Here is a 27,238-nt window from a genome sequence, read left to right on the forward strand (position 1 = left end):
GCCTGGCTTTTCTTTCTTACCGAAATCGCTTGAACAATAATTGCTCTCCAGAGTCCCCGTCCGGCTACACTTTTGTTGACACAGGGCCACAGTGGGTTTTAATCCTTAATTCAAAGAAGAAAAACATGAGACTCAGGGAAATGAATTCAAGCAGAATTGGTGTTTACATCTGAATGTATGCACTTAAAATTACCAATTATTTCCTGAGCCACCAATCTATCATTGCAATGAAATAATTATAAACTATGCAAAAGAAATTCATGCTACCAGCTACTCTCATTTCCTCAGGGCCACTCAATACCCTCTACTGAATTTTAAACCTCAGATCAAAGATAATCCAAATTTAGCTCTCTTCTCTTTTTCCTTTATCTAAACCTAACACCAGAACCAAAAATAGATACATTCTGTGTGTGCCCTGCTTAAGGAAAACCCAGTACGACAAAACTGAACTCATGAAATACAGGCTAAGGCTAAATCTTTATTTTACAAGAGTCTTACAGTGTCCCCTGAGGATGGAAGGTGCTTTCTTGACGCATTTAAAATTTGCAGTTGCCTGAATGTGCATAGCACAGGGCCTGGAAATGCTGCTCACGTATGAAGTGTTACATCTGTAATCAGATGGAAGCATGCACTAATTATTTATTTTGAGCCTGGCCATGCTATAAGGATCTTAAGGACTGAGAAGTAGACATTTAAAAGTAAAACTAAATAAGCAAACACTGTGGTTCTCAACTGGAGGCAATTTTGCCCTGTAGGTGCCATGGTAATACCTGGCCTATTTTTTTTTTTATATACGCTACTCTTTTTTTTTTTTGGCCATAATGGGGTTTGAACTCGGCTTCGTGGTACAGCCACTCTGCTAGCCCTTTTTGCTCTGGTTATTTTGGAGATAGGGTCTTGCTTTTTGCCCAGGCCCACTGGGATTGTGGTCCTCCTATTTTAGGTTTCCTGCTGTCACTGGGATGACTGGCACATGCCCCGCGCCCAGCTTTTCTCTGTGGAGATGGGGTCCCATGACCTTTTTTCCCTGAGCTGGCCTGGAACCATGATCCTTCCAATTTCAGTCTTCCTCATAGCTGGATGACAGGCATGCCCCACTGTGCCCAGCTGTTGGTCGAGGTGAGATCTCTTGGATGCTTTGCCTGGACTGGCCTTGAACCACAATCCTTCTGATCTCACCCTACCAAGAAGCTAGGATTACAGGTGTGAGCCACTGGCGTCCAGCTTACTGATTTACTCTTAATTTGTACCCCTACTTGACTCCAAAAAGGATCTGAAGTATATTATAATATTAAGATTATATATATAAGTTCATGTTAAAATAGATGTATTTTTAGAAAGGAAGAATTCAGAAAATTTTAACAGGCATGAGCTAGGTCATCTGTCCAGAAGTTGGGGATTTCACTTGGGCACTAAACTTCCCTAGTTAACTGAGTCACAGAGCAGTAGTGTTACCCGTGAAAGAGGCCGTCATTTCCCCATGGGCTGAGCACCCTGCTCCTGCTCAGCCTCAGGATGTCACCTGGGAGTTGGGTGGGTGTCCCTCACCACTCCTCCTTTGGCCTCTAAGGCATGGGCTGTGTACCCCATCCACCTCATCTTATTGTCATCCATCACCCTGCACTAGCAAACGTGGCCCAGGTTCTCAGTCTTCCTCTCCGTGTTTCGTTTCTGTGACCTTCTCGGAGGGTCCACCCTGCCCCTGAATAGCCCCTCAGTCCCCTGCTGCCTCCTCAGCAGGAACTTTCCCTCTGCTCCACCTTGGGTGCTCAGTCCCAGCTCACATGCCCTTGCTAAAGCCCTCACTGCCAGTCTCTCATTCAGACATCCGAGCCCCCAGGACGGCCTCCCCTCCCAAGCTTATGCATTCAATCTCGCAACTACTTTCCCCCTTTCTTTGGAGACTCAGTGGACTGACTGCTCTCATTTTCCCAACCCATCAGCCCCAGCCTGCCCTCACTGGCTTAGCTCTGCCACTTCGCTTCCACGCTCCATTCTTTCAGTCATTTTTTTGACAGTCCCTTATTGTCCCACCCCCTCTGTCCTCCAACCCCATGGAATCCTGCAGGAAGATCCCTTTTTCCCGTGCCTGCGCTAGGACAGCTGAGTACACAGCTGGACTTCAGCAAAGTGACAGGCTCATCGCTGGTTTCCACAGCTGTTGTTCAAGTTCTTCCTCACTCTCCTAGCCCAGAAGTCACAGCAGAAAATGTCCGCGAGATCCCCCAAACCTTGAGTCATTGTTAACTGAGCCTCTGCTTCTCTTCCTCCTCTGGGAGAGGAGGTTTGCAAGTGGCTGCTGCCAGCCACCGTTCAGAACCTTCCTTCTCAGTCTGCTCCCACGCCTCCATGGTACTCTTCTCAGCTGCCACTTCCCATCAGCATCCACAGGTAGAAATCTGGAGTTTCTAGATGTTTCATCTCGGCCCTCTCCTTTTGCAGCCTCTCGCTAGGTAATAATTTCACCCCTGATTATGGTTTCAACTATCTAGGTGTTGGTGACTTAAATGAAATCTCTTTACCCTCTGTGGTCTGATGACATGACTCATCTCTAGAATATTTCCCTGACTCCTAAAACCCAAAATGGCTACAGCTTAGTTTGTAAATCTCCCCCCAAGTCCACTTCTCTGCTGTAGCCAACACTAACACTCTCCCAGGTCGTGCAAGCCTGAGACCTAGGACGGGGATGCGTTCTTGGCACCTCCCTGCCCCCCTTGTCCAGTTAGCCACGAAGGTCCATCACTGTCTCTCACGCATCTCTGCCCTATGTCTGTGTCTGTGTCACAGCACCGTTCACCAGGACAACCAAAGGGCCCACTCAGCCTCTTGATCCTGACAATCCAGTCACCCCCACAGGGGCCAGAGTGATCTTCCTAGCAAACAAATGTAATCTTCAACTTTGCTCGAACCCATCCACAGCTTCCTCCACTCTTAGGATATGGAGAGGGGTAGCAAGGCCTGAAGACGAAGCCATAGAGAGAGACTATACTTGGGGGGGCAGGTAGGGGGAGTGGAACAAAGAGTGAAGGGTCTTGTATACCATGGGAAGGAGTTGGGGGTTCTGGGCTGTCCAATGTGGTAGTTCCTAGCCACATGGGGCTTTAAAATTTAGATTAATTAAAGCTAAAGGTTGAGTCCCTATATCAGAAGAGGCATTTCAAGTGCTCAGCAGTGGTGCCATGTTGGATAACACAACTTGGCTTGCTCTGTGTGTGGTGGGGAGCTATGCAGTAGGGATGTAAGACAGAGGAAGGCAGAGGTGACCCTACAAATGTGATTACCCATGTTGAAGAATAACACTTTGGAAAACAGGAGGAAAAGCAGGTTTAAGGCAAAAAAGAATGTGATAAAAGCAAGTTGAGTTTGGTAAGCTTTCATTTAAAGGTCTGGCAGTCACAAAATGTTTAAGAGATCATTACAAATTCACGTTTCCAATTTCAGAGAAAGTTCAGACTGGAGATAAAACCTTTAGCACCATGGGTGTGGCCAGGCAACTCACTAGGAAGAAGAACACCAGGCCCCCTGGGAAGAATGAGCTGGAGAAGAGGGTAACATGAGGCAGCACACATTCCGGCCACAAGATGGTGTGCCTGTGGGGTCGTCAGTGCTTGCAGTAGTGCCTTCCTGGGTTCAGGACACCCACCCATCCAGGGGATGAAGACACCTTGACACCTTAAGTGGGGCTCATTGCAGCCTAGCTCACCACTCCTGCCTGTCAAATCTTAGCTCCTGACTCAGACCAGAGTTTCCCAGCCAGCTTCTAGGATATGTCAAATATTTTTGTTTCATTTACTCCAATTTGAAAAAAAAATTTATATACTGTATATGACATTTTGCTGAGAAGCCAAAAAAAAAAAAAAAAAAAAACCCAACAAAACTGCACTCGACAACAATTAACTAGGTATTTTATAAAGAACAACAAAAGTTGTTTCCCAGCGTAAAAGAAAAGACTTAATCATTGCGTTATATGTGTCTCAAATTATTACAGCGTGCCCATACGCATGCGCAGTTATTCTGCGTAAATGCCAGTGCAGTTAGGCTTTCAGTAGACTTCCTTTCAGTTCTTAAGTGGTGATAATTTTTGTGCGTGAGATTTTAAAATCATTAGTTAGTGGAATCATATTCTCTTACCTAAATTTTCATTCTAGTTACTTTCGTTTCAAGTACCTTCCTCTTATTTTTCTTTTCTGCTTGAAAAGAATTCTTTTTCTATCCTAATGTTTCTGCATAAACTTACCTGTTGTCACAGGGGGTGTGGCGGTAGCAGGTGGTGATGGAGTCGGGGGCAGCTTTTTGGGCCTGAATTTATAATGACCAATGAATCCATCTGCGGTTAAACTTAAGTCTGATAAAAACTGAATGAGAAGCTCATTTTCCTCTGATATGATTGGCCTAGAAGAAAAACATATTTAATGTTTAAGTGGTACTGCTTTAAAGATGTAAAATCTTTCCATTAATTTCTGACAATAAGGTGATCATTTGTTTAAACCTAAAAGCTAAACCCTACAAAAGGTCAAAGTGCTAATCCACCAAACATGAATGCCAATAGCTGTTTACAAAGCTTCTGCTTAGCTAGGCGTAGGCTTCTTCCACTCCGTCTCCACACAACGGGCCTAAACCATCCCCTTTTATGGAGCAGTCAACTGAAGCAGAGAACTCAAGTGATTTAGATGATTTGCTCAAGGGCCTGTCACCAGTGTGTGGATCAGACTTGAACCCAGGACCTAGTGACTCAGAGACAATGGAAGATATGGGGATCAGTGGAAACATGGATGCTGTGGCTGGTTTCCCATAGGCACCTCCCGGTTGACTGACTTGGGAACAGTGCAAGTGAGTGCTGAGCTGTGTGATGATGCACAGTGCCATTCAGACTTCTGTTTTAGGACTTTATTTGGCACTACAGATTTAGTGGCGATGCTAACGAGGTGCAAAGGCTTTCTTAAATCCTAACGGATAATTGCACAAGAGAACAGTTTCATTTCAGTTTTGCTGTTATTTAAACAATAGGAAAAATGCAGTATGGCTAATTCTATTTAAAACAAATTCAAAAATAGGAAAAGATTAAAGAAGTTAGTTACCTGAATGAATTAACCAGTGACTTAGCTAAATTTCTTTTTTTGAGGCACCTTTTCAGTCACACATTTCTTAGGCATCATGGATAGGCAATAATGAAGCCCCTCCCTCCCTCCCTTCCTTCGTTTTCTTTTCTTTCTTTCTTGTGGGTAGATCTGTACCTGAATCAACCAGATTGAAAACTGTGGGACCTTCTCTGTGTTGAATAGTAAGCTTCTTAGTAAGGGAGGGCCCCTAAGTGACTGAGACCAGTTACTAATGCCTCTGAGAGTCAAGCCTTTATCAGAAATAGTCTCACGTGTTCTTTTTTATTAGCCTAAATTCATTGTGAAGTGGGTTTCCTTGCGACATTTACACACAGGAATATGATATACTTTGATAAACTCACCCTTACCACTCTCTTAACCCCTTCTCCTCCCCTATTAACAGTTTTGGGGTTTCATTGTGCTCTTTTCATGCAATGGGTTTCCATCATGTTCACCTCCATTACTGCCCTTTCCCTTTTTCCCCTCTCGTGGGTTCTCCCCCCAACTCATCCCCCTTTTAGAATCATGTCATTTTATTGCTATTATTATTGGATCTAGGTTCCACATAAGAAAGAAAACACTCAATATTTGTCTTTCTGAGCTTGGGTTATCTCACCCCAGTTCCACCCATTTTTCTGCAAATGACATGATTTCATTCTTCTCTATGGCTGCATGGTACTCCACTGTGTACGTGTACTGCGTTTTCTTTATCCATCCACGGGTTGACAGGCACCTAGCCTGTACCCCTTCCCTGAACAGTGCTGCGATAAACAGGTGTGCAGGTGTCTCTACCTCTATGTGTAACTTGCTTTTGAGAAACACATTCCATTAACAAATAAAAACACTGCCTTCAACACACATCTCAACCTCAGTTACAAATAAAACATGTTTAAATAATAATATGTACTAGAGTCGCTACAACATGAATGACACAAACGGGCCACTTACTCGGGTGGACTGTCCCCACAGAACTTCCCAATCCTCTTGGCGTCATTGACTTCCCCACCGTTGAACACAGCCACGTAATCATAACGGCAGTAGTTATCACGTTCCACGTCAAACTTCTCAAACTTCAGTTCTATAAGCTGTGGACAGAGCACAGTGTCACCTGGTGATGCCTGGTGGCATCCTTGAGTGGCGTCAAAAGGAAACGTCCCATTTCCCAGGTGTGTAGAAAGCTATGATCTTTGTTCAAAAACATATTCATCCTTTTTTTCTTGTTGATGTCTCTCCTTTAGTCAGCAAAACTGTGGTTTCCTTTTGCTTTCATTTTAGTTGTTACAAAAGATGACCTCTAGTCAGGATCTTAAACTAAGAGTTCTGTTCATTTATAGTCACAAAAGGATGGGACCACTATGCGACTCTAGCCACCCACACTGAGGCTGTCATTGGTTCTGGAGAGGCATCGTACAGGATGACAACTATAGTTAACAGTAATGTGTAAACATCTGAGCATTTCTAAGAGCAGATCTTTGTAAAATTTTTAATATCGTACTTCCTCCATTCCTCCCCCTCTGAGAGTAAATCCTAAATGTTCTCAGCACACACACACAGGGACCACTCCGTGAGGTGATGGATGTGTTAATTAGCTTGATTATGGCAGTTTTTCACAACAATACAAAACATCACCTGGGGCTGGGGTAGTGGCTCAAGCAGAAGAGTGCCTGCCTAGCAAGTGCAAGGCTCTGAGTTCAAGCCCCAATACCACCACCACCAAAAAAACTCATGCTGTGTACTGTAAATAATATGCAATTTTTGTTTGTCAACCATGGCTCAATAAAGCTGGGGATAAAAGAGAAAAGAATGAGATAAAAGTAAAGAGGAAAATAAAGAGTGCTTGGATAACTGGGTATGTGTTGGAGGGGAGAAGGGGGTGCTATATACTAACTTCATTCTCCTCTGCAGAAACTAAAAGAATCAAAAGTCCTATCTAAGCTGTCCCCAGTGTCAGAGTATGCTGGGGTGTGAGCTGTGTGCATGTGTGGAGGTCAGATAGAAGACCAAGCTGTCCTCCTTCGGAGGGAAGGGGACTGACATTCCTACCACATGTAAAGGAGTCAAATTTTTAGGATCAGAGATACAGGGAAGTGACAACTGACTGAAGTCTTTTTGAAGTATGTTTCCAATATGTGCACATGGACTACAGGTGACTGGGACGTAGTTGATTTTTGAAGACACTGTATAGAAGATACACAAAGTCACTGTTAAGATTCTTGCAGGTTTCTTAATTTTTATGCTCTCGTACCAAAGACAGTGTCCTAAATTACTTAAATGACTAGGAAATTTGGATTCGATAGGCAATCAATCATTCTGCTTACAAGCAGATTCTTTAAGAGCGCCTCCAACCTGTGAATCAAAGGACATCTCACTGGGTTCATGGACACCCATGGTGTGGGGATGGCTGTCCCAAGCCAGTTTAGGATGGTGGTCCTCCTACCTACATCTCCTGCATAGTTGAGATTACTGACGTGTACCACCGTACCCAGCTTGTTCTCCAAAATAGGATCTCCCTAATTTTCTGGGATCAAACTGTGATCCTCCTATCTCTGTCTCCCAAGTAGCCGAAATTACAGGCATGACCCACTGCACGTGGCCAAGGTGATTCTTTAGTAGGAGAATATTCCACAGACATAGAAATTATTTAGGATTTAATTTTCCCATTATATTTTTCTTCTTTGAACAGAGCTGCCAATGGTTTAAAACACTGCCATGCTAACAAACTCAATTAGCTGAAGCCAAAAATCACATTATAACCTGCAAGTTCAATAAATTGAAATTATTTGGTCAAATAATTTACAGATGTCACAGAAAAAGAAAAATGACCAATACAATTTCAAGAATTACATAATGGTTGAAATATTTCAGCAGTGTAATTTGAAATGCTATTTTAAACTGTAAATGTTCTGTAGACTTATAGAGCCTTCCATTATTAAACAAAGATTTTTCTTCTTAAAAAATAAAAGCTGAGTTTGAGATATGATTAAAGTGTGTACGTGTGTATTTGTATTTGTGTCTGTGTGTGTGCACGTGTGCAAACCACTCCCTTGCCATATTGATCTGAATAAATGTCCATTTAAAAAATACATGACACGTAGTATTTGTGCAAGTTATATGAAAGATCAATTTAGGAAAGTTTTTTAAAAATACTGTATCATAATGCTCGCCTCATAGTGTTTAGACTGAAGCCTATAGTGTTACAAGGTTATTTGGAAAAGTCACAAAGTGACTTTCATGTATTCCTATGTCAAGGTCTGTCTGTCAATATCTGAAAATGGTTCCCAGAAGGGGAAAAAAAATCACCTAACCGCGAACTAATAAACACTGGAAAACTAGACCTCCTCTGGCTGGTTGTTTTATGTATTTATTCGTTTATTTTGCGGTGCTCGGCTGGAGCCACCCCCAAGCCCTGTTGATGGCTTTACAGAAGTGACAAAAGCTTTCTGTGGGGAACGCGCATGAATTTTATTTTAAGCAGCAGTCCCAATGCCCCTAAAGCACACCAGCTTTCAAATCAGATGCCTGGGCCTTTGACGCCATGCTGTGGCAAGGCACGAGGCTGGCTTTGGCTGGGTGACTCGACCATCATGAGGACACGATGTCGTGCCATGGGAGCAACGGGACCCTGAAATGTCCAAGGGGATTTTATTCCCCAGTGGTCACTGCTGGGAACAGCACCCCCTAACATCTCCCGTGGAGGGTCAGTCTTCTGTGACATTTGCTTACCAATTTGTATTCTTAAAACTGATTTGCAAATTATAATTATATAATAGGAAATTAAATGAGGACTTTGCAAGTGAAATTTCAACCTGGGCATTCATCTGGAGGAGTAGCTGCGTCCAGCAGGGCCTTCCTCTGTAACCTCAGCTGTCAAAAAAGCCCCACAGCAGAGGCCCATGCCATCTGGGCACATTGGTGGGGAGCCTCACCTTGTTCTTTGGGGCTTTGATGTGCCAAACGCAAGTGACGCCCGCAGGATAGTCCCGGTCTGGCCAGTTGGGGGTTTTGAAAGAGCCAGAAGGTTTTTCCAGGCGTCCTCCACAATACTGACCTCCTAGAGTTATAAAATATGAACAAAACCCCCACAAGTTTATATCAAAAAAAAGGTTACAGCAATACAACCACCTGGAGATTAGGAGTGTGAAATATTGGTGACACTAGCCATGGCAGAGGCTCTTAAATTTTGTCTTAAAAATGGAGACAGGTAATCTGCCTGGCACACAGACCCCCTGAATGGACAGAGAGCCAGGGGAGTCAGGGCCATGGTTTCTTTTTGTCCAAGTGAAGAGAAAACATTTGAGAGCATGCTTTCAGTCCAATGACTCACAACAAATCTCGATTCCAGGACTCCCCAAGGCACTGCCATTTATTACATGTCCACAAACAGAACTTGAGTTAGCTGGTAGAGACACTCCCGTTTCTAGAAAACTCTATATGCTACATGTATCTTTCCTATGTTTTAAGAATAATTTTTCTGTGTAAAAAGAATGCATGCTCATAAACTTTCAGCAATACAGAAAAGCATCAAGAAAAAGTAAAAACTTACCCCAAATCCCACACCGAAAACCAACCACCCTTAATATTTGGCAACCATTATGTCAAACTCTGCCTGCACATACTCATAGGAAATGCATATGGACTAACGGGGTGACAGAAATAATGTTAGAAAGTCTGATTAATACAAAGTTCTAAGTGTAACATTTAACCAACAAAACCTGAATGGAAGCTGGACACCGGTGGCTCACACCTGTAATCCTAGCTACTTGGGAGGCTGAAATCTGGAGGATGGCAGTTTGAGGTTGGCCCAGACAAATAGTTCTTGAGATCCCATCTCCAAAATAACCAGAGCAAAATGGACTGGAGGTGTGGCTCAAGCGGTAGAGCGTCTGCTTTGCAAGACAGAAGCCCTGGGATCAAATCCCAGACCTGCTAAAAAAACCTAAATGAATTAATAAACTATTTATGGAAAGTTTGAAGCATTTATGAACTGAACAGAACAGTAACACGATGACCCCTAGGTGTCCATCACCCAGTTCCAACAGTTATCACCCCACCCATCTCCATCACCAGCCACAGACTGAAATGCACAAATCTTAGCTGTATGTGTCTGAAGAATGGATGTACCTGTGATACAGGTCTCCTGATAATGCAGGATCCCTCTCACAATTTCTGCACCCTTCCCAAGCTGCCAGAACTTCTGATTAAGTGGAGCCTCTGTTCGCACCTTTGTCCTTCTGTGTAATGGGGCTGCATCTGAATTCAAATCCACCTGACCTTTAGATTTCTATAATTTAATTATGGTGTGACAAGGTGTGGCTTCATGGTTACTTCTCCTGGGTACTGTCTGTTGACCTTTGTGGCTATTGCGGCTATCTGAATGCATGTTCTTCACTACAACTGGACAGAGCTGAGTCATTATTTCTTTTCATATTATCACTTCTGGGACAAAAATGACAGTTCTGTTAGGCTACTTGATATGGTCTTGATGGTCTTCGAGGGTCTTTGTCATCAATCGTTTTCATCCTGGTTCTTCAGGTTGGATAGTTGGTTTCAAGTTCACTGACTTTTTCTGCTTTCTGTACTGGTGTATCCATCTCATCCTCCATTTTAAAATGTCAGATCTCTATCTCCTGGCTCTAGAATTCTTACTTTATTCTTTTTAATAGCTTCTGCTTCTCATTTGCTTGCTTATTATACATATGTATTTTTCTAGAAGTCCTGAAACAAATTGATAATAGCTGCTTTAAAGTGCTTAACTGCTAATTCCAACATCTGAGTGACTTGGGTCCTTTTTTGTTTGTTTGTTTTGCAGTACTGGGGTTTGAACTTGAGCCACTCCACCAGCCCTTTTTTTGTGAAGGGTTTTTTCGAGATAGGGTCTTGGACCTATTTGTCTGGGCTGGCTTTGAACCTTGATTCTCCTGATCTCTGCCTCCTGAGTAGCTAGGATTACAGGCCTGGCTTACTTAGGTCTTTTTTAGTTAGCTTTTTCCTTAAATACGGACACGCTTTTCCTCTTTAAAGCATGATTAGATATTGGGTATTTATACCCTCTGCTCTGTGGCGTTCCCCTGAAAAATGACTTTTCTCGTAGGCATTTCACCTGGCTAGACTCATACTCAGTCTGTCTCCCTGGCAGTGGGCAGCAGCTTAACCCTGGCCCAATTCTTTCCTCTTTCAGCTGACGCTTTTCTGCTAGGCCACTGAGCTCTCTCTGACAATACAGGGCCTGGCTGTCAGTCAAAGATTTGGGTAGATTTTGGACCTACTTTCTTCTCTAGGTCCCTGCAGGACCTCCTCACCCCAACATACTGACAGCCCGAGATTCTGTCCTCCGATATCTCAAGCCACCAGCGTTGCATTAGAGCCCCAGCCCAGAGCAGAGGAGGGTGCACCCTCAGGTGACAACTCACACCTCTTGCCTGCTCTGCTTGTCAAGGCTCCTACCCTTGGGCGCCCATATGCACTGGCATGAAGCCATTCCAAGACAGTGCCAAAAGGCAAACGTTGTGAAATAATCAGACTAGATGGCCTCACCTCTACTTTTAAAAGCTATCGTAAAAGTTCATAAAATAAGTAAGCATGCATAGTAGATACGGGAGCCACGGCTGTGACTTTTAGGAGGGGGACACTGATGGGGTGGAGCATCTGTGAGGACGTTTTACATTTATCTTTCTTTTCCATCCTTCTTTCCTTCTCTCTCTCGTTCCCTCCCTCCCTCCCTCCTTCTGTTTCTCCTTCCTTCCTTCCTCCCTCTCTCCTTCCCCCCCTCTCTCCCTTCCTTCCTTCTTTTTTTTGTGGTGCTGGGATTTGAACTCAGGGCCTCACACTTGCTAGGCAGGTGTCTACCACTTGAGCTGCACCCCGGGGTCCTTTTGCTTTTCAGATAGGGTCTCCAGCTTTTGCCTTGGCCAGCCTTAGGCCACGACCCTCTTACCTCCATCTTCCAATCAGCAGGGACGATAAGCATGCCCTCCATGCCTGAATTCTACTCCAGGAATTTCTGTATTTCTATATTTTCTATATTAGTTTTACAAGAATGTTAAAGACGAAATATGGACCGATTTCTTAGTGGTCTCTTGATGGCTTCCTGGGCTCTGTGTTTGAGAAGAATGGCACTGAGCTTTACACGCAGTGCCTGCCACCCACTAGGCGTCCTGTCACTGTGGCCGCCATCGCTGTCACTATTGTCACTGTGTGGAAGCAGTACCTATTTCGTTGGGCTCGTCAGCAGAGAACGTGGCCATGAAGCCATTTCCAGCCGTGTTGGCGTCGGAAGTCATCTGCACCATCATCTTGTTGCCGCTGGACACCAGGGCACCCGGCCGGAACGTGCCGCAGAAGCGCCCGATGCGCTGGCCGTTGGCGTGGCCGTTGTACACGTCCACGAAGTCATAGCGGCACAGGTTGTCACTCTCCAGGTCTATGAACCGGAAGTTGAGGACCACGACCTTCCCCTCCGGGACCTGTGAAAAAAAGGGACAAAGAGCAAACTGTGATGAAAACAGCACCTGAGGCTTTCACACCTCACCAAGCCCCACAGTGAGCCGAAGTCATGCCAGGCTCGGGTGTGGCTCAGGGGTGGAGGGCTTGCCTGGCTTTGTGAGGTCCTGGGTTCGATCCCCAGCACCTCAAAAAAAAAAAAAAAAACCAGTAGACTATTCAAGATGGTGTCTTTTCCCCTCTCAAATCCGAAACACAGGAAAGGTTTTCAGCATACCGCATCCCTAGTAGAATTTAAGTACTGACTGTCTTTCAGCAAGTTCCGTGACAAAGCTTCACAATATTGGACCTGTCCCATTACTTACAAAGATGCCAGTCCAGGCTGGGGACGTAGCACAGGGGTGGACCCGGGTTCGAGCCCCAGTACCTCAAACAAACAAAGAATGCCAGCCCAGCCTGGACGTATCTGCGCGTCCTGAAATACCTCGGCGCTCAGATATGTTGCTCAGCAAAACATTCAAAATGTCACTTCTTACCCAAAAGAATAAATAAACGCAAGACACAGGATGGCTCCATGAAGTTCAGAAGTAAGGGCTTATTTGACAGCGGCGTGCCTGACTTCCAGATAATTCTCTTGGGTCCAGCAAAATCTGGGCCACGTCCACCTCGATTAACTGAGCAATCGCTGGCTTGTCTCAGACTCACTTTGGTTTATCTGCTTTCCAGGTGAAAAGCGTGTATCCCAGGCACCCTGAAGTGAGGGCGCTGGGGATGAGGAAGACCATCTTCCACTTGTAATTCTTAGGATGCTTTGCTTGTTCTCTAAGCAGGAAAAAAAGTAGCTGCAAGTGCAGCTGGAAGGGTCCTCAGTTTACAAAAGTCTCTTCCTGGTTCACGCCATCTCTAATTTCTGCATTCGAGTTGTTCAGTCATAAACAAAGTCTTGATCACATTTGTTTCGCCCTTTGACTCTGAGGTCACTGCTGAATAGTGAAGAATTGCATGCTGTGAGAGCTTACTTACGGCATGACCAAGGTCAAGGTTAAACACATGTGCACACACAGCTGATTGGTTTATATTCATCTTAACTACCTGTCTCAGACTTAAGGGTCAAGAGACACGGCAGGTTGCCAACACACTTCCCCACCCTTGTGTTCTGTGCTGGCTGCTTTTGTGTCAGTCACATACACAGGAGTCATGGTGGACACCGTAACAGAGCAGCCCCAGGAAGGGGAAGGTTTTGGCTTTGCCACAGCAGCAAATTGACAAAGCTGCTCTGGTGGCATCCGTGGGGACAAGCCTGATATCAGAAGCACCTGGAGAAGGCCTGGCCGTGAACACTGATGTGTCTCTGAGGGGCTTTGCTGTAAGGGTGAATGGAGTAGCGTGGGCAGAGCTGGAAGGGAGGTGGGCCGGGCTGGCTCTACCACAGGCACACCGAGGGGCCTGAGCCAGAAAAGGGGACAAAACTGATGACTCAAGACAGGAGAGCACCAGGTGTGGTGGTGCCTGCCTATAATTCTAGCACTCAGCAGGCTGAGGCAGGAGGATTGTAAGCCAGTTCAAGGACAGCCTGGACTACATAGCAAGACCTTGCTTAAAAAGGGAGGGAGGGAGGGAGAAAGGAGAGAGAGAGAGATTTGCAGGCATCGGGGGACTGGATGCAAGGCAGAGATGGAGGAGGGGCGGCCTTCCTGGGCACAAGGGTGGGAGGCAGGCAGGTGCGGATGGTGGAGGTGGTGAGAGCGGATGGGACTTTTTGTTTGCGTATTGCTTTTGTTTTCTTAGTGAAACAGGAATGGATGGTGCCGTGGGCAGTGAGTGCAGTGACGGAGCCACTGGGAGGGTGGGGACAGAGGACAGAGTGTAAATGGGTTCCAGGCAGCAGGACTGAGGCAGATTTCCATGGGAGGCAGTGCAGGTGCGTGCTCTGGTTAGCTCCCCTGCCCCAGCTGCAGGTCCTGAGGGTGGAGCGAGGAGCAGGTGGAGAGTGGCATTTAGGCAGTGGGAACATTGCCAACTGAGGGGCAACGGAGCTGAGGGTGCAGCCCAGGGAGTGGTCACCATGAGGGACAGGTTCAGGACTCAGGGACCAGGGCAGCCTAGACTTGGGGGAGCAAGAAAGGTGGAAGAGGTCATTGCAGGAGTGCAGGTTCAAGGCCAGAGAGGACCCTCCATGTAGACCGTGCAAGGATTATGACAAGGAACAGCGGGGAAGGCGATGGCAGTCAGGCAGGAGCCAACGTGGCCAGCAGGTGCCATCCTGGGGTCTTTAGGTGAGGGACACAGGGAGGGGACGGGAGGGGTGGGAGGAGGATGTCCTGCTACACGAAGTTCTGGATTCTTCCACACTGCTCTGAAAATCCTGCTGATCCTTTCCTGGAGTCAGGTGATGGCATGGCTTCCCAAGGGGATAAATTAGCCATTCCAGAAAGTTCTTCACCTGCTCCCACTGCAATAACACGATGAGCTTCTTTGGGAATGGGACACAGGTCCAGCAACAGGGTCTCGGTACATCACTGCAATTCAGCAGCGCTGGTGAACTCCTGATCCTCCTGCCTCAGCCTCCCCACTGCTGGGATTATAGACGGGCGCCACCAGGCCTGGCTTCTAAGGCAGGCTTTACAAAAAGACACATAACTCTTGGAAAGTTTTATGTATCAAATCTATAAATGCTAACACTTGAGACAGAAATTCAACAAAGCCACTTTTTTTGGTGGCATTCACTGAAGTCACTTTGGGGGAGATGATATGACAGGGCACTCATTATCTGCCTGCAGGAAAACAACTCCATATCTCTGTTTTTATTTTTTTGATCCTCCCCCAACCCCCCCCCATCAACAGCTGAGACTGAGTCCTGCATGGGCCAATGACCTCGGCTCACCCCACTCCCCTGGGATGTCCTTACTGTCACAGGCAAACACGTCCCAGCATTTGAAGTTGGTTTGCATTTTCAGGATGCCAAATGCAAGGAGTGGCTGGCTTTGCTGTGTGGAGCGCATTTCTGTAGACGCGACAGTCCTGTGTCCTGTGTCCTGTGTCGCAGCTCGGATTATCACTACTTTGAGACAGAGGATCTGTTTTTGCAGCATGTCTGATTTTTTTTTCTTAAAAGCCCTCTTTTCAATCTTCTAAGACTTCCCTCTTCTACAAACATTCCTTGGGTAACTCCTGCCTGAAACTGCAGAACGTTTGTCTACTGAAAGGCAGAGAGGGTCAGCAGCTTGGAGTCACCTCACACACACTCCCCCAAGTGCAATCCAGAAAACGGACGTGCAAATTAGCTACAAATGCTTGCCTGTGGTTCAAGAGGGAAGGAAGTAAGAAGCACATTAGATCTTACTCATGTATCTGTGTATATTTCAGTACTTTTTAAAGGGGAATCTTACACATGTTTAAAACATTATATAGAGAGAATTTTTTTTTGGTGGTACTGGGGGTTGAACCCAGGCCCTTGGGTTTGCTAATTCTACCACTGTGACCAACTCCCAGCCCTTTTTGCTTATTATTTCTCACATAGGGTCCCACACTTTTTGCCCAGGCAGGCCTTAGGACCTTGATCCTCCTGCCTACACTTCCCACATAGCTGGGATCACGTGTGCCTGGCCTGCTGGTTGAGATGGGGTCTCGATAACTTTTTGTCTAGACTGGCCTCAAACTGTAATCCTCCTATCTCCACCTAATGAGTAGCTGGGATTATAAGTGTGAGCCACTGTGCCTGGCTCAATAAAACATTTTAAAAGAAACACATTTTGATGAACGGCAATGACACGTGATATTATGAACATTTTCTTTTGTTGTTGAGGGATTTCACCAGGAAAGGTAGACCCCTCAATGTCTGGGAGGAGTGAGGAAACCCCAGCCACATGGAGCCCATCCCCCAGGTGCCCATGGACATCCAGTTCCACTGCCTTCTGAGAAGCACCCAGGACTTCCCCACTGCACTTGGAATAAAACTCTCATCTTAATTCTGGTGCCCACACTGGGTAGGGTACCCTGTAACTGACCCCAACCGCAGCACCACGAAGCTCAGACTGTTACGAGCCCAGGTTTACAGGAGCTCTGCCTGACATGGCTTCTGACTGACTATCTCTCATCTTTCCTCTGCATACAGCAATGTGGCTGTCGTGCCAGTCACTTTTCTGCCCCAGGAACCCTCAATGCTCCCACCTCAGGGCCTTTGCACAGCCCGGTCTCTCTTCTCGGCAAACCTTCTCCCTGATAGTCAGGAGTCTGACTCCATTCACCATTGAGGTCTCCGCTGAGGGTCCCCTCTTCAGAGAGACCTGTCCTGAGCCTCCCAGCCACTCCAATCACGTAGGTCACACGGTCACATTATTCCTTCGTGGATTACTTATCTTCCATTTCACCACCAGAATGCTAGGTACAGAGAGCAGAGTCTTCAGCACTCCACTATTACAGGTGCTCAAAAAATGTCCACTGCGTCAATGACAAGGGCCCTGATAATCTTTTTTAAAATGGTGCAGGCTTGTCTCCTGGTCCTAGCATTGTATAATGAAGTCATTTGAAGGTACAGAGCAAGCATCAGTAGCATCCTTAGGGAGAGGAAGAAGTAGCTCAGAGTGGCTACCATGATGTCCCTAAGGCCACCCGGGAAGTCAGCAGCAGAGCCCAGTACTTCTGCCTCACTGTTTTCATGTCCTGCCTTTGGAAGAGCTGGGGACAGGCCTCTCCTCTACCTCGCCCCCCGTCACGTCTTCAGAGTGTCAACCTCCCCTTCCCAAATACCACCCCCTTCCCATGTGCCTGGAATATTCTCTCTCCATCTCTACCCAGTGGTTCTCACTCCCGTCTCAAAGTCAAGTACAGCTTCCCCAGGAACCCGCCCTCCTCCCAGTGCCCAGGCCCAGGGAACATTTCATGCCCTCTCTCACCTCTAGAGCACACTGTCCCCGCTTTGGTGGCCTCCCCAGCACCCACAGGCCTCACAGGTGTCTGCACGTGTCCTTTGCCCTGCAGTGGCCGTGAACCATGACAGGCAGGACTGTTGGGCTCTGGTTCCTCTGCGTCTGGGTCACTGACCCTGCACGCTGCTGGGGGCCAGCTGGGCCCTCCAAAAAGCCCAGGGAAGGTGAAGGTGGAGATGGGGACTTTCCTGACCTCTCTTCATTAATTCTAGTCTCACATGTGTGAACTGTTTTGCGATTTTCATTGATTCACTTATTTGTTTTGCAAATAAACAAATATTCATTAGCACCAGCTGCCAGCATAGCAACCTAGAAGCAAGTATCAACTCCAAGGCTCCATGACCCAGAACCTGGTGGCACCTCCCTGGGGCAAGTTGGAGCCTCTTTAGGGACACTGAAAGCTTGTTAAGGTGCCTGTCCCAGCAGTCTGCTCTGGTACAAGCTCTCAATCCACCTGCGCAGGAGTTTTTTTCTGAGTTGTGTTTTATGATAGAAGACTGAAGAAAGTCATAAAAATTAAACTGAGCTAATTTCTTTACATCTTCACACACACACACAAATGGAACAAAGTGCTAAAGTCACTTTTAGAACATTCTTTCAGCTCTCCAGTTGTGAACATGAATTAATCCAGAAGAGAATATGAGTTGATGGCTGGAGAGTCTTGGAGGAAAAACCGTCTCTACCCTAAACTATTGGGTCACATCGACAGCTACTTTTAAGGGCAACAGATATAAAAGCCAGAGGATTTTTTCACTAGCTTGGGGACTTTTTAATCATACAGCACTTGTTTTCTTCTTCTTGACACATGAGTATAATTTTACCCCCAAAACTTTTACAAGGTAAAGCCTAAGGGAAAAAAATTGAAATTACATTTTTGAGAAAATACTTCTACAATCTAAATTTCATTATATAAATCTGTAATGGATCAGGAATAAAAAAAAATTACACTGATATTTTACCAGGACTGAAACAAAAGCCCTTCCTTTCTGGGGTGAGAAATCACAGGAAGGTAATAAACACATTTACAACAGAGCACATGCAGGTTGGGGATGTAGCTCAGTGGCAAAGTGTTCCCCTAGCATACGTGAGGCTGTGGGTTCAACACCCAGCACTGGAAACCAAGCACAAACCAAGACAGCAAAATCTTCAAAACAGAGATGTCAATATCCTCTCGAGTAGGTCAGAAGCCTAGGCTGCTAGCTTTTAAATCTAATTTCTATCTAAAAAATTAAAGTCCACAGTTTATAACCTGAAATAGATTAAAAGGCTTTTGTGAGAACTAACGTTCCTTATCCTCATCCCACAAAGGCAACAGTTTAACTCTTTCTTCTGGACTCATGACCTCTTTTCTTAATAAAAAGCTCGTGCTGCTATTTCTTGATTTATCTGTTTTAAGCTTTACTTTTGTTTCCTGTTATTTCCCCTAGTCCTCCATCAGATTCCTGGTTAAGTGATATTCACAATTTTTAATACTATGACTGCATAAATATTATGAGCTGCTAGCTAAGTTGTCACATTCCCATCCGTGTATGTTTGTTTGTTTTCCCCAGCAAATCCTTCTAGAGGTTTGCTTAGTTTTCTATATCCTTGTCACCAAAACCCCTCTCAATGACGTCAGGCCCCGGTACCCTTTGGCTTCCATTTTCTTCCTGGAAGCATCTCTCTGGACCCCCCACCTTCCTGCCCTCGCCCTCTCCTGTCAACTTTTGAGGCCGGCTGCACAGCCGAAGGTCTGGAGCTTCTCTTCTTCACCAATGCTGGGAATCCCCTCCCCAAGTCTCCTCTGTCCTCTTTCTTACTTGCTTTATCCCCTCGGTTTTCTGGAGCTTATCCTCTTGTAGTTTTCTTGCAAAGGATGTCCAAAGATTAAAAGTTTAAGATCTTGCATATCTAAAAATATCTTTTTTCTGACTTCAAACTTCTCTGCCAGTTTAGCAGGGTACAGCATTATATCTTTAAGATATTTTCTCTCCAGAACTATCAGGCATTGTTCCATGGCATCCCAGCTTCTTGATTTTATGAGACTTTTCTTGGCTAAATTTTCACTCATCGTACTGAATATTATTACTTTGATAATTTCCTCTTTCTGTAGTCTCTGTTCTCTCTTCGTACAACTCTTATTAGTTAGGTTGAGATTTCCTGGACAGATCTATTTTCTTATGTTTTCTCTTCAATACCTGTTTTTTTTTTCTACTTTTAAGTGTATCTTCTAGCCTTTCTATTACCTTTTTGTTTCTTCTATCAAATTATTAATTTTCAAGTGTTTTCTGATTATGACACTATTTCTTTTTTTGCATCCTGTTCATATTTTATGTGCATCATGCCTTTCTGAAATCTCATGAGGATAATAATGATAATCTTTTATGTCTTCTTTCACTCCACTGGGCCTGTTTCCTTGGCATTTTTGTTTCTGTCTGGGGGTCTGCTTTTCTCAAATGTTTAGTAAACCCTGACTCTGCATTCACATCCAGAACTGAGGGGGCTGACCTGAGCTCTGTGGCAGCCTTGTCACCACAGTGTGATGGAGACAAAAGGCCTCTGACATGTCAGTACCTGGACAAAGGTCCTCTCTCTGGGCTGTCCTTTTCTCTAAGCTCCTCCATTGCCTTGCCTAAGGGACACAAACCTGGCTGCAGTTTTCAGGGAAGGAGGGACCGGGGGCTTCAATTTAATTGCTATGATTTCAGTGCCACACCTCGACTTGGCCTTTTCCAGAAGACTTGGCTGTCCCCAAGTCCAGGCCCCTCTGGTTCCCAGGGAGAAACCCAGGCCCTGCTGCAGGGAGAAGGGAGAGGAAGTGGAGGGAGACACCCCTGCTGCTTGCAGGGAGCATGGAGCCCAGGAGGGCAAGTGGTTGTACAAAGCTTTCAAACATAACGCCAATTTTAGCCTCACCCACCTTGCTGCCTTCCAAGAAACCAAGAGCCTCCCCCTTGGGGGCCTTGCAGGGATTCTGTGGCACCGAGTTTGCATGCTGCATGGCCCTGCGCTCTGGCAGGCATGCCATTCTCTCCCCTCACTCAGGCAGCACTGCCCATTTTCCTTCTCATCCTTGGATACTTTATTGATTTCTCTCATCTACTATTGCTTCCACTCCAGTTCTCCTCGTCCTGTAAGTTTAAACTTACTCATCCCCACGCTGCAGTGCTGGAGGGATTTTGAGAAGGAAATACATATTAGTGACGTTTAACCAGTCACTAAGTCACTAGGCGAGCAGAATGGCATGACACTGGGTTCTTCATTGCAACAAATAAAAGACTCTACATGAGGACGGGATGTACACCATTACAGAACCAGGCACAGAGTAGATCTAAAAAGTAAAGCCCAGTCTATTCAGTTCCTATCAAATACCAAGAATTCTGCCAAATGCTGTGAAGAACTCCAAAGAACTGGAAGACAGCCATGTTATTTTAACGGCTTCATACTGTTCTAATGTGTGCCTGGGTCAGTACTTACAGAAGCAACCCATGTTTTTCTCTCTGTATATGTTTCTAATTTATCATCAATTTCATGCCATTGCTAACAAATCTTATGTTTAAGAGAATATTTTTGTGTGATAAATTCCTAGGATAGACTCTCTAGGTCATTTTAGATTATTATAGGACATTCAGCAAGAAAAGTGCATCAGTTCCCATTTTCACACATTCTCCTACACTGGGTGATGCTATTTGAACTGTCAATCTAGAAGGAAAAAGAAAGGGAGGGAGAAGGAAGAGGAGAAGGAAGAAGAGGTGTAGGAGAAAGAAAAAGAGACTAAAAGAAAAAGAAAGAGAGGAGGAGGAAAAGAAGAAGGAGGAAGAGAAAGACAAAGAAAGAAAGAAAGAAAAAGAAAGATGGAAGGATGGAGAGAGAGAAAGAATGGAAGAAGGAAGGAAGGAGGGAAGAAGGAGGGAGAAAGGAAAAGTAGACATTATTGCTGTTTCAGTATCACCGTGGGCACCTGTATGGGAAAGCTGAGTCCACTTAAGGACAGTGGAAGACAGATAGTGCCAGGAAAAGAGAAACTTTGTCAGAAAAAACTTTGAGGTGCCCCACTGGTGCCATCCCAGATAGAAAGCCAGGGAGGAGAGAAAGAGCTTGCATTGTTTCGTTTTAGAAAGAAGTCACATAGGATATGTGAGTTTGGTTTTGAACATGTCAAGTTTACAATTTCTTTTTTTGTATGTGGGACTGGGATTTGAACTCAGGGCTTCACACTTGCAAAACAGGCACTCTACCACTTAAGCCACACCTCCAGTCCATTTTGCTTTGGTTATTTTGGAGATAGGATCTCATTAAATTGTTTGCCTGGGCTGGCCTTGAACTGTGATCCTCCCAGTATCAGCCTCCCAAGTTAGGATTACAGGAGTGCGTCACCAGCAGCCAGCTAGTTTAAGATATTTGAGGCACAAGCTGCAAATTGGAAGGTGGTTAGAATGATAGCTGTGAAGAAGGAGATAGTGCTTGTCCTAACAAACCCCCAAACTCCACCTTTGTCTCTATAACCTGTGTTCTCTCTCTCTCTCTCTCTCTCTATCATCCTCATCTTATTTCTAATTCCAGTAACACTGATCCTGGCACACAATTGTCTCATGAAAGGATCTAAATTATGCCCTCTCCCCAAGCAATAACGATTTCCTGGGCACCACCAGGACCTGACAGAAAGGGACCTGAGATGAGGATCAACCAGTCCACAGTGTGACCAAGATCTCCTGACACCACACACCTTTTGTCCTCTGCCCTAATTCTTCCCTTACATAATGCCAGTGCTTTTGTCCCCTCAAAAACAGGGCTCAGAAGTCTGGGGTGCACCCCTGCTCTTCCCAGTGCATCCATGCTGACTTCCTACAGTGGGTGGTCACATCTGGGCTGTTGGGAAGCCCTAGAGTCAGGTCTGTGGCCTAGGACTCTGGTAACAGTTGAGACAGGAAGAAAGATTTCAAAGGATCTAGTTGTCAGTGGAAAGAGGACATTTAATCAGAGACAATTTGACAAGAGAGAACACAGTCGGAGGCCACAGACAGCGATGGTACTGTAGCCAGATGTCTCACAAATGCCCAAGAGAGGGGAAGAGGGTGTGGGCTCACAGATGCCAGAAACTACACCCAAGGTCGTGTCCTGGAGATGGAGTTTCAGAGTATAAACAGAGGAAGAGCCTTCATTACTTCCACTCCTGTGGACCAACCCCACCACCAACCTAGCTAACTCTGCTTACCAGCGCTCTTCAAAAGAAGGAAATAAATAAGTGAGTAATTTTCCATCCAGACTCCCCCACCCCTAAAGCTTTTCAAAAAAAAATAGAAATGAAACTAAAAACAGAAGACAAGTGGATAACTCACAAAACTCAGACTTCCCAGAGAGAGCTGAGTCAGGAGAAAGGCAGTTTGCTCAGATGGTGTGACATTTAACTAAATGTCCCATGTCGATGCCACAGACACTACTGGATAGGACAAGAAGGACTGGAGGGGCTCAGAGAGGCCTCACCAGGCCGGACTGTGTGAAGTGACACAGTGACACTGACACGCAGAGAAGCCCTGGAGGGAGCACCACACCATGGTGCCAGCTCCCGGACTTGTTCTTCAGCTGTGAAGCTTAGGGTTATTCACAAAATGAGAAAAGTTGAGTCCCTCACTGCCCTGTGCTGCCTGGAGGAGGGGGTGGTGTCTTGTGGCTTTTCGAATGGCAGAGAAGCTGCCTCTGACAGCCGAGAGTCAAGGGTGCCGGGTGAGTGGCTCACTTTTCTCATCCCTCTGGGCCACAAGTCTCAGGTAAGGTCCTGGTGTTTCCTGATAGCCCAGACTTTTCCAATCCAAAAATACTTTTTTCCCCTTAAAACAACTTCAAATCCCAGCTATGTGGGAGGCAGAGATTGGGAGGATCAGTTTTCAGCCAGCCCAGGCAAAAAGATAGTAAGCTCCCATCTCAACAAGTAAGTCAGGCATGGTGTGCTGGCCTCTCAGGCGTCGTAGATGGAGCGCCATCCCAGGCTGGCCTGGGGGGAAAAGTGAGAGCCTACCTAAAAATACCCTAAAGCAAAAAAGGATGGGGGCGTGGCTCAGGTGGTAGAGCACCTGCTAGCTAGTGCAAGGCCCTGAGTTCAAATCCCAGTATTTACAAAAAAAAATTAAACAAAAAAAGTTTATCAAGGTATGATTTATAAGCCATACAACTCACTCATTTTAAGCACATTTCAATGATTTTTAATAAGGTTATGGAGTTGTGCAACACTGTCATGGTCTAATTTTTGAACAATTCTATCACCAGCCAAAAGATCTCTCTTGCCCACTTGCAGTCACTCTTCAACCTACCCGGTCACAGGCAGCCACTAAGCTTTCTTCTGTCTCCATAGAGTTGCCTTTTCTGGACAGTTCATGTAAGTGGACTCATACACTGCAGGCCCTTTTGCATCTGTTTCTTTTACTTAGCATAGTAGAGTCTTTGAGACCCATCCATGTTACACAATGAGTGAGTACAACATTCCTTTCAGGGCTGAACAATATTCCATTGTATGGATACACTATGTACTGTTAATCCATTGGTCAGTTAATGGATATTTGAATATATAGCTGGGTGTGGTGATACATGCCTGTAATTCCAGCACTCAGGAAGCTGAGGTAGGAGGATCATAAGTTCAAGGCTAGCCTGGACTACCACCCTGCCCCTACCCTCCAAAAAAAAACCACAAAGAAAAAAAAAAGAATGAAAGAAATATGTCTACTTTTTGGTTATTCTTAATAATAACACCACAAACATCTTTGTCCAAGTCTGTGTGGATGTGTTTTCTCCTTGCATCTAGGGTGCAATCTTTGGGTCACATAGTAAATGCTTAAAGAAACTGCTTCCAAAGTTTCTTGCATTCCTGCCAGCAGTGTCAAAGAGTTCCAATGTCTCCATCCCTACCAACGCCTTTCGTGGCATCTATTTGAGTGCTGCCCTTCTGGTGGCTGTGAAGTACCCTCCTCCCGATGGTTACCTTTCTCCACTGACTGGTGACCTCTTCACGTACTTACTGACCACTCATTTTCTTTTTTTTGGTGAAATGTCTATTCAAATCTTCAGCCTATTTTTTTTTTCTGTTAAACTGTCAATGTTTAACAGAAAACTGTAAACAACGGGGATCAGCCGAATCAACCCTGGACACTTCAAATGCAAGCAGAAAGACAAGCCATCGAACCTTCACCTGTCATAAAGAAGTGCGTGTGAGTCACCCTGCAAATCTGATTTCATGACCCACGTTCTGCCGAAGTAAGAGGCAGGACACCCCTCGAAAGCCTGTCAATGAACTTTCTCAACACACAATCACAGCGAGGTGACAGCACTCTTAGAGACGCCTTGGCTAGGAACACTGTTCCTTGCTTTCATTTTTGGAGCAGCCATCATTTTTACAGAGATAAAAAGAAATAACACCCTGTTAAGGCCTGTTAAGGCCAAAAGACCTCTTGCTGCTTTTCAGAGGACAATATGAAAGACCAAAAATGAACACATGTGGCAGGCCTGGTGGTGTAGTTCATGGTAGGACGTTTGGTTAGCATGCATGAACCCTGGGTTCAAGCCCCAGCACCAACAAACCCCCCAAGTAAACCAAAAATACACCTAGAGGAGTTTTATAAGTAACTACAAATGCAGGTTTATGGAGTCAATATGAGAGCTCATTTAAATGTATCAGGAAAATCAAAGTATGGGGAGCCTAGGATAATTAGGGTGACAGGGTGGGAAGAAAGGGAAATTGATATAACAAAGTCTGTTCATCTCAGGCCAATTTCTCCCTTTTTAAAAGAATATGGTTCATTCAATTTGTTCTTGGATATCACAATAATGGTGTCCAAAACACTCCCTGTAAACAACAGAAAAATAGTCAGGATAAGCAACCAGATCAACAGAACAGAGTCTACAAACAGACCTGTACTTATCTACAGCCAATTAATATTTGGAAGAGTACCACAACACTTCAGTGGGTGTGATGGCTTATTTCATGTGTCAGCTTGATGGGTTAAGGGACTCCCAGATGGCTGGAAAACATTATTTTGGGGTGTGACTGTTAGGGTGTTTCTGGAAGATAAATGAATCAGTAGAATGAGTTCATAAGACCCACCCTTACCAGTGTGGACTGGCACCACCCAACCCATTGAGGAGTCAACAAAACAAAAATGTAGAGGAAGTGCAGATTCTCTCTCTCCTTGTGCTAGGACGTCCTTGCTCTCCGGCTCTCAGACTGGGGCTCCTGGCTGTCCAATCTTGGGGTTCCAGGACTTACCCAGCAGCCCCCTGGTTCTCAGGCTGAGTTAGACACCCGGGGGTCTCGGTTGGCAAGCTTGTAAATGGCAGATGTGGAACTTTTCAGCCCCCGTAATTGTGAGCCAGATCCCATGATGAATACATGAATGAGTAAATGAATGAATGAATGAATAAAATCTCTATTGGTTCTGTGTTTCTGGAGATCCCTGACTAAGACACTGGATGAAAGGATATTCTTTCCAACAAAAAATATTGGAAACACTGGAAACTCACACAGAAAATATGAATTGTGCCCCCCCATCTCATACCATATACATAATTTGAGGTGGAACATAGATGTAATGCAAAAACTAAAATGATAAATCTTTTAGGAAAAGCCCAGAAGAATGTCTGGCAATCCTGAGTGGCAAGAAGGCACCAGTTTCAAAAACTTGTTGGATGTGAGGGCGATCTGGCTGTGACATCTGTCACCCCACTGATCGCCATCCCCGATAGAGGAGGACCGTTCTTCGGTCAAGGGTATACGAGTAGCTGCGCCCCCCTGCTAGAACCTCCAAACAAGCTCTCAAAAACTTGTCAAACAGACTCCAAAATTCTTAAATTTCCACTTATTAAAAGCTATGGATCAAATGTGTAGCTGAGCCACAGACGGGAAGAAAGAATTTACAATATACACGTCTGGAAAGGAACTTTTATTCAGAATACAGAAGGATGGAGGTGAGGAGGTCTGGCTGCGACATGTCACCCCATTGATGGCCAGGGTTGATTCGGCTGATCCCCATTCTCCCTCACCACTCCATGGGCGTTCCTCCTGAAGCTGGCTGCTTGGTGGAAGAGGGTGACCCTCCCTGACAGAGGAGGACTCTGTTTGGTCAAGGGTACAAGAGTAGCTGCACTTCCCTGCCAGAGCCTCTAAACAAGCTCTCAGAATAAATAAGGAGTTATAACTTAATGATAAGACACAAACAGTCCCATAAAAAACAAGGGCAAAAGAAGTGACACTTCACAAAGAGACTAATGTGTGTAAGAATGTTCAATGCCAGCCATTAGGGAATGAAAACTAAAATCACAATTCCATGTTACTCACCACACTGGAGGAGCTAAAATTAAAGACTGTCTGTTTAGAAGCATGGAGCAAACAGAAACACTGACCATTGCTGGGAGGACTGTGGAAAATGATCTCAGTTTCCAGAAGGTTAAACCTATGCTACCCCATGTCTCAGCAACTCCACTTCCAAAAGAGAAGAACGTAAATATATGTAATAAATATCTGAAAATTAAAAAAATATATACGTGTATTATATTTGATAAAATATATAAACATATGTAATATACATGAACAAATAGACAAGCAAAACCAAAACACCTTTCAAAAGAATGCTCATTTTAGCCCAAATCTGTGAAAGCACAAATATCTATCCACAGAAGAGTGGATAAGCAAATTGAAATAATACTCAGCCACGAAAAGAACAAACTGCTGGTACATGCAACAGCGTGGATAAATCCAGAAACACTGTGCTGAAGAAATGGCCAAGAAACAAGAGTACATCTGTACTC

General features: G+C 45.1%; 1 protein-coding gene across 1 annotated transcript in view; it reads right to left on the reverse strand.

Annotated features, from left to right (window-relative positions):
• Pcolce2 (procollagen C-endopeptidase enhancer 2) overlaps window positions 1-27,238 on the reverse strand; it is a 48,395-nt gene that overhangs the window by 4,081 nt on the left and 17,076 nt on the right. Inside the window, exons 3-7 of the mRNA XM_020161515.2 lie at window positions 12,307-12,562; window positions 9,026-9,150; window positions 6,048-6,184; window positions 4,238-4,392; window positions 21-104 (exon numbers count right to left, since the gene is read on the reverse strand). Of these exons, the coding sequence (XP_020017104.2) occupies window positions 21-104; window positions 4,238-4,392; window positions 6,048-6,184; window positions 9,026-9,150; window positions 12,307-12,562 (757 nt within the window). The remainder of the gene's footprint in view (window positions 1-20; window positions 105-4,237; window positions 4,393-6,047; window positions 6,185-9,025; window positions 9,151-12,306; window positions 12,563-27,238) is intronic.

The sequence above is a fragment of the Castor canadensis genome, chromosome 17, assembly GCF_047511655.1.
Source record: "Castor canadensis chromosome 17, mCasCan1.hap1v2, whole genome shotgun sequence".
Lineage (NCBI taxonomy): Eukaryota > Metazoa > Chordata > Mammalia > Rodentia > Castoridae > Castor > Castor canadensis.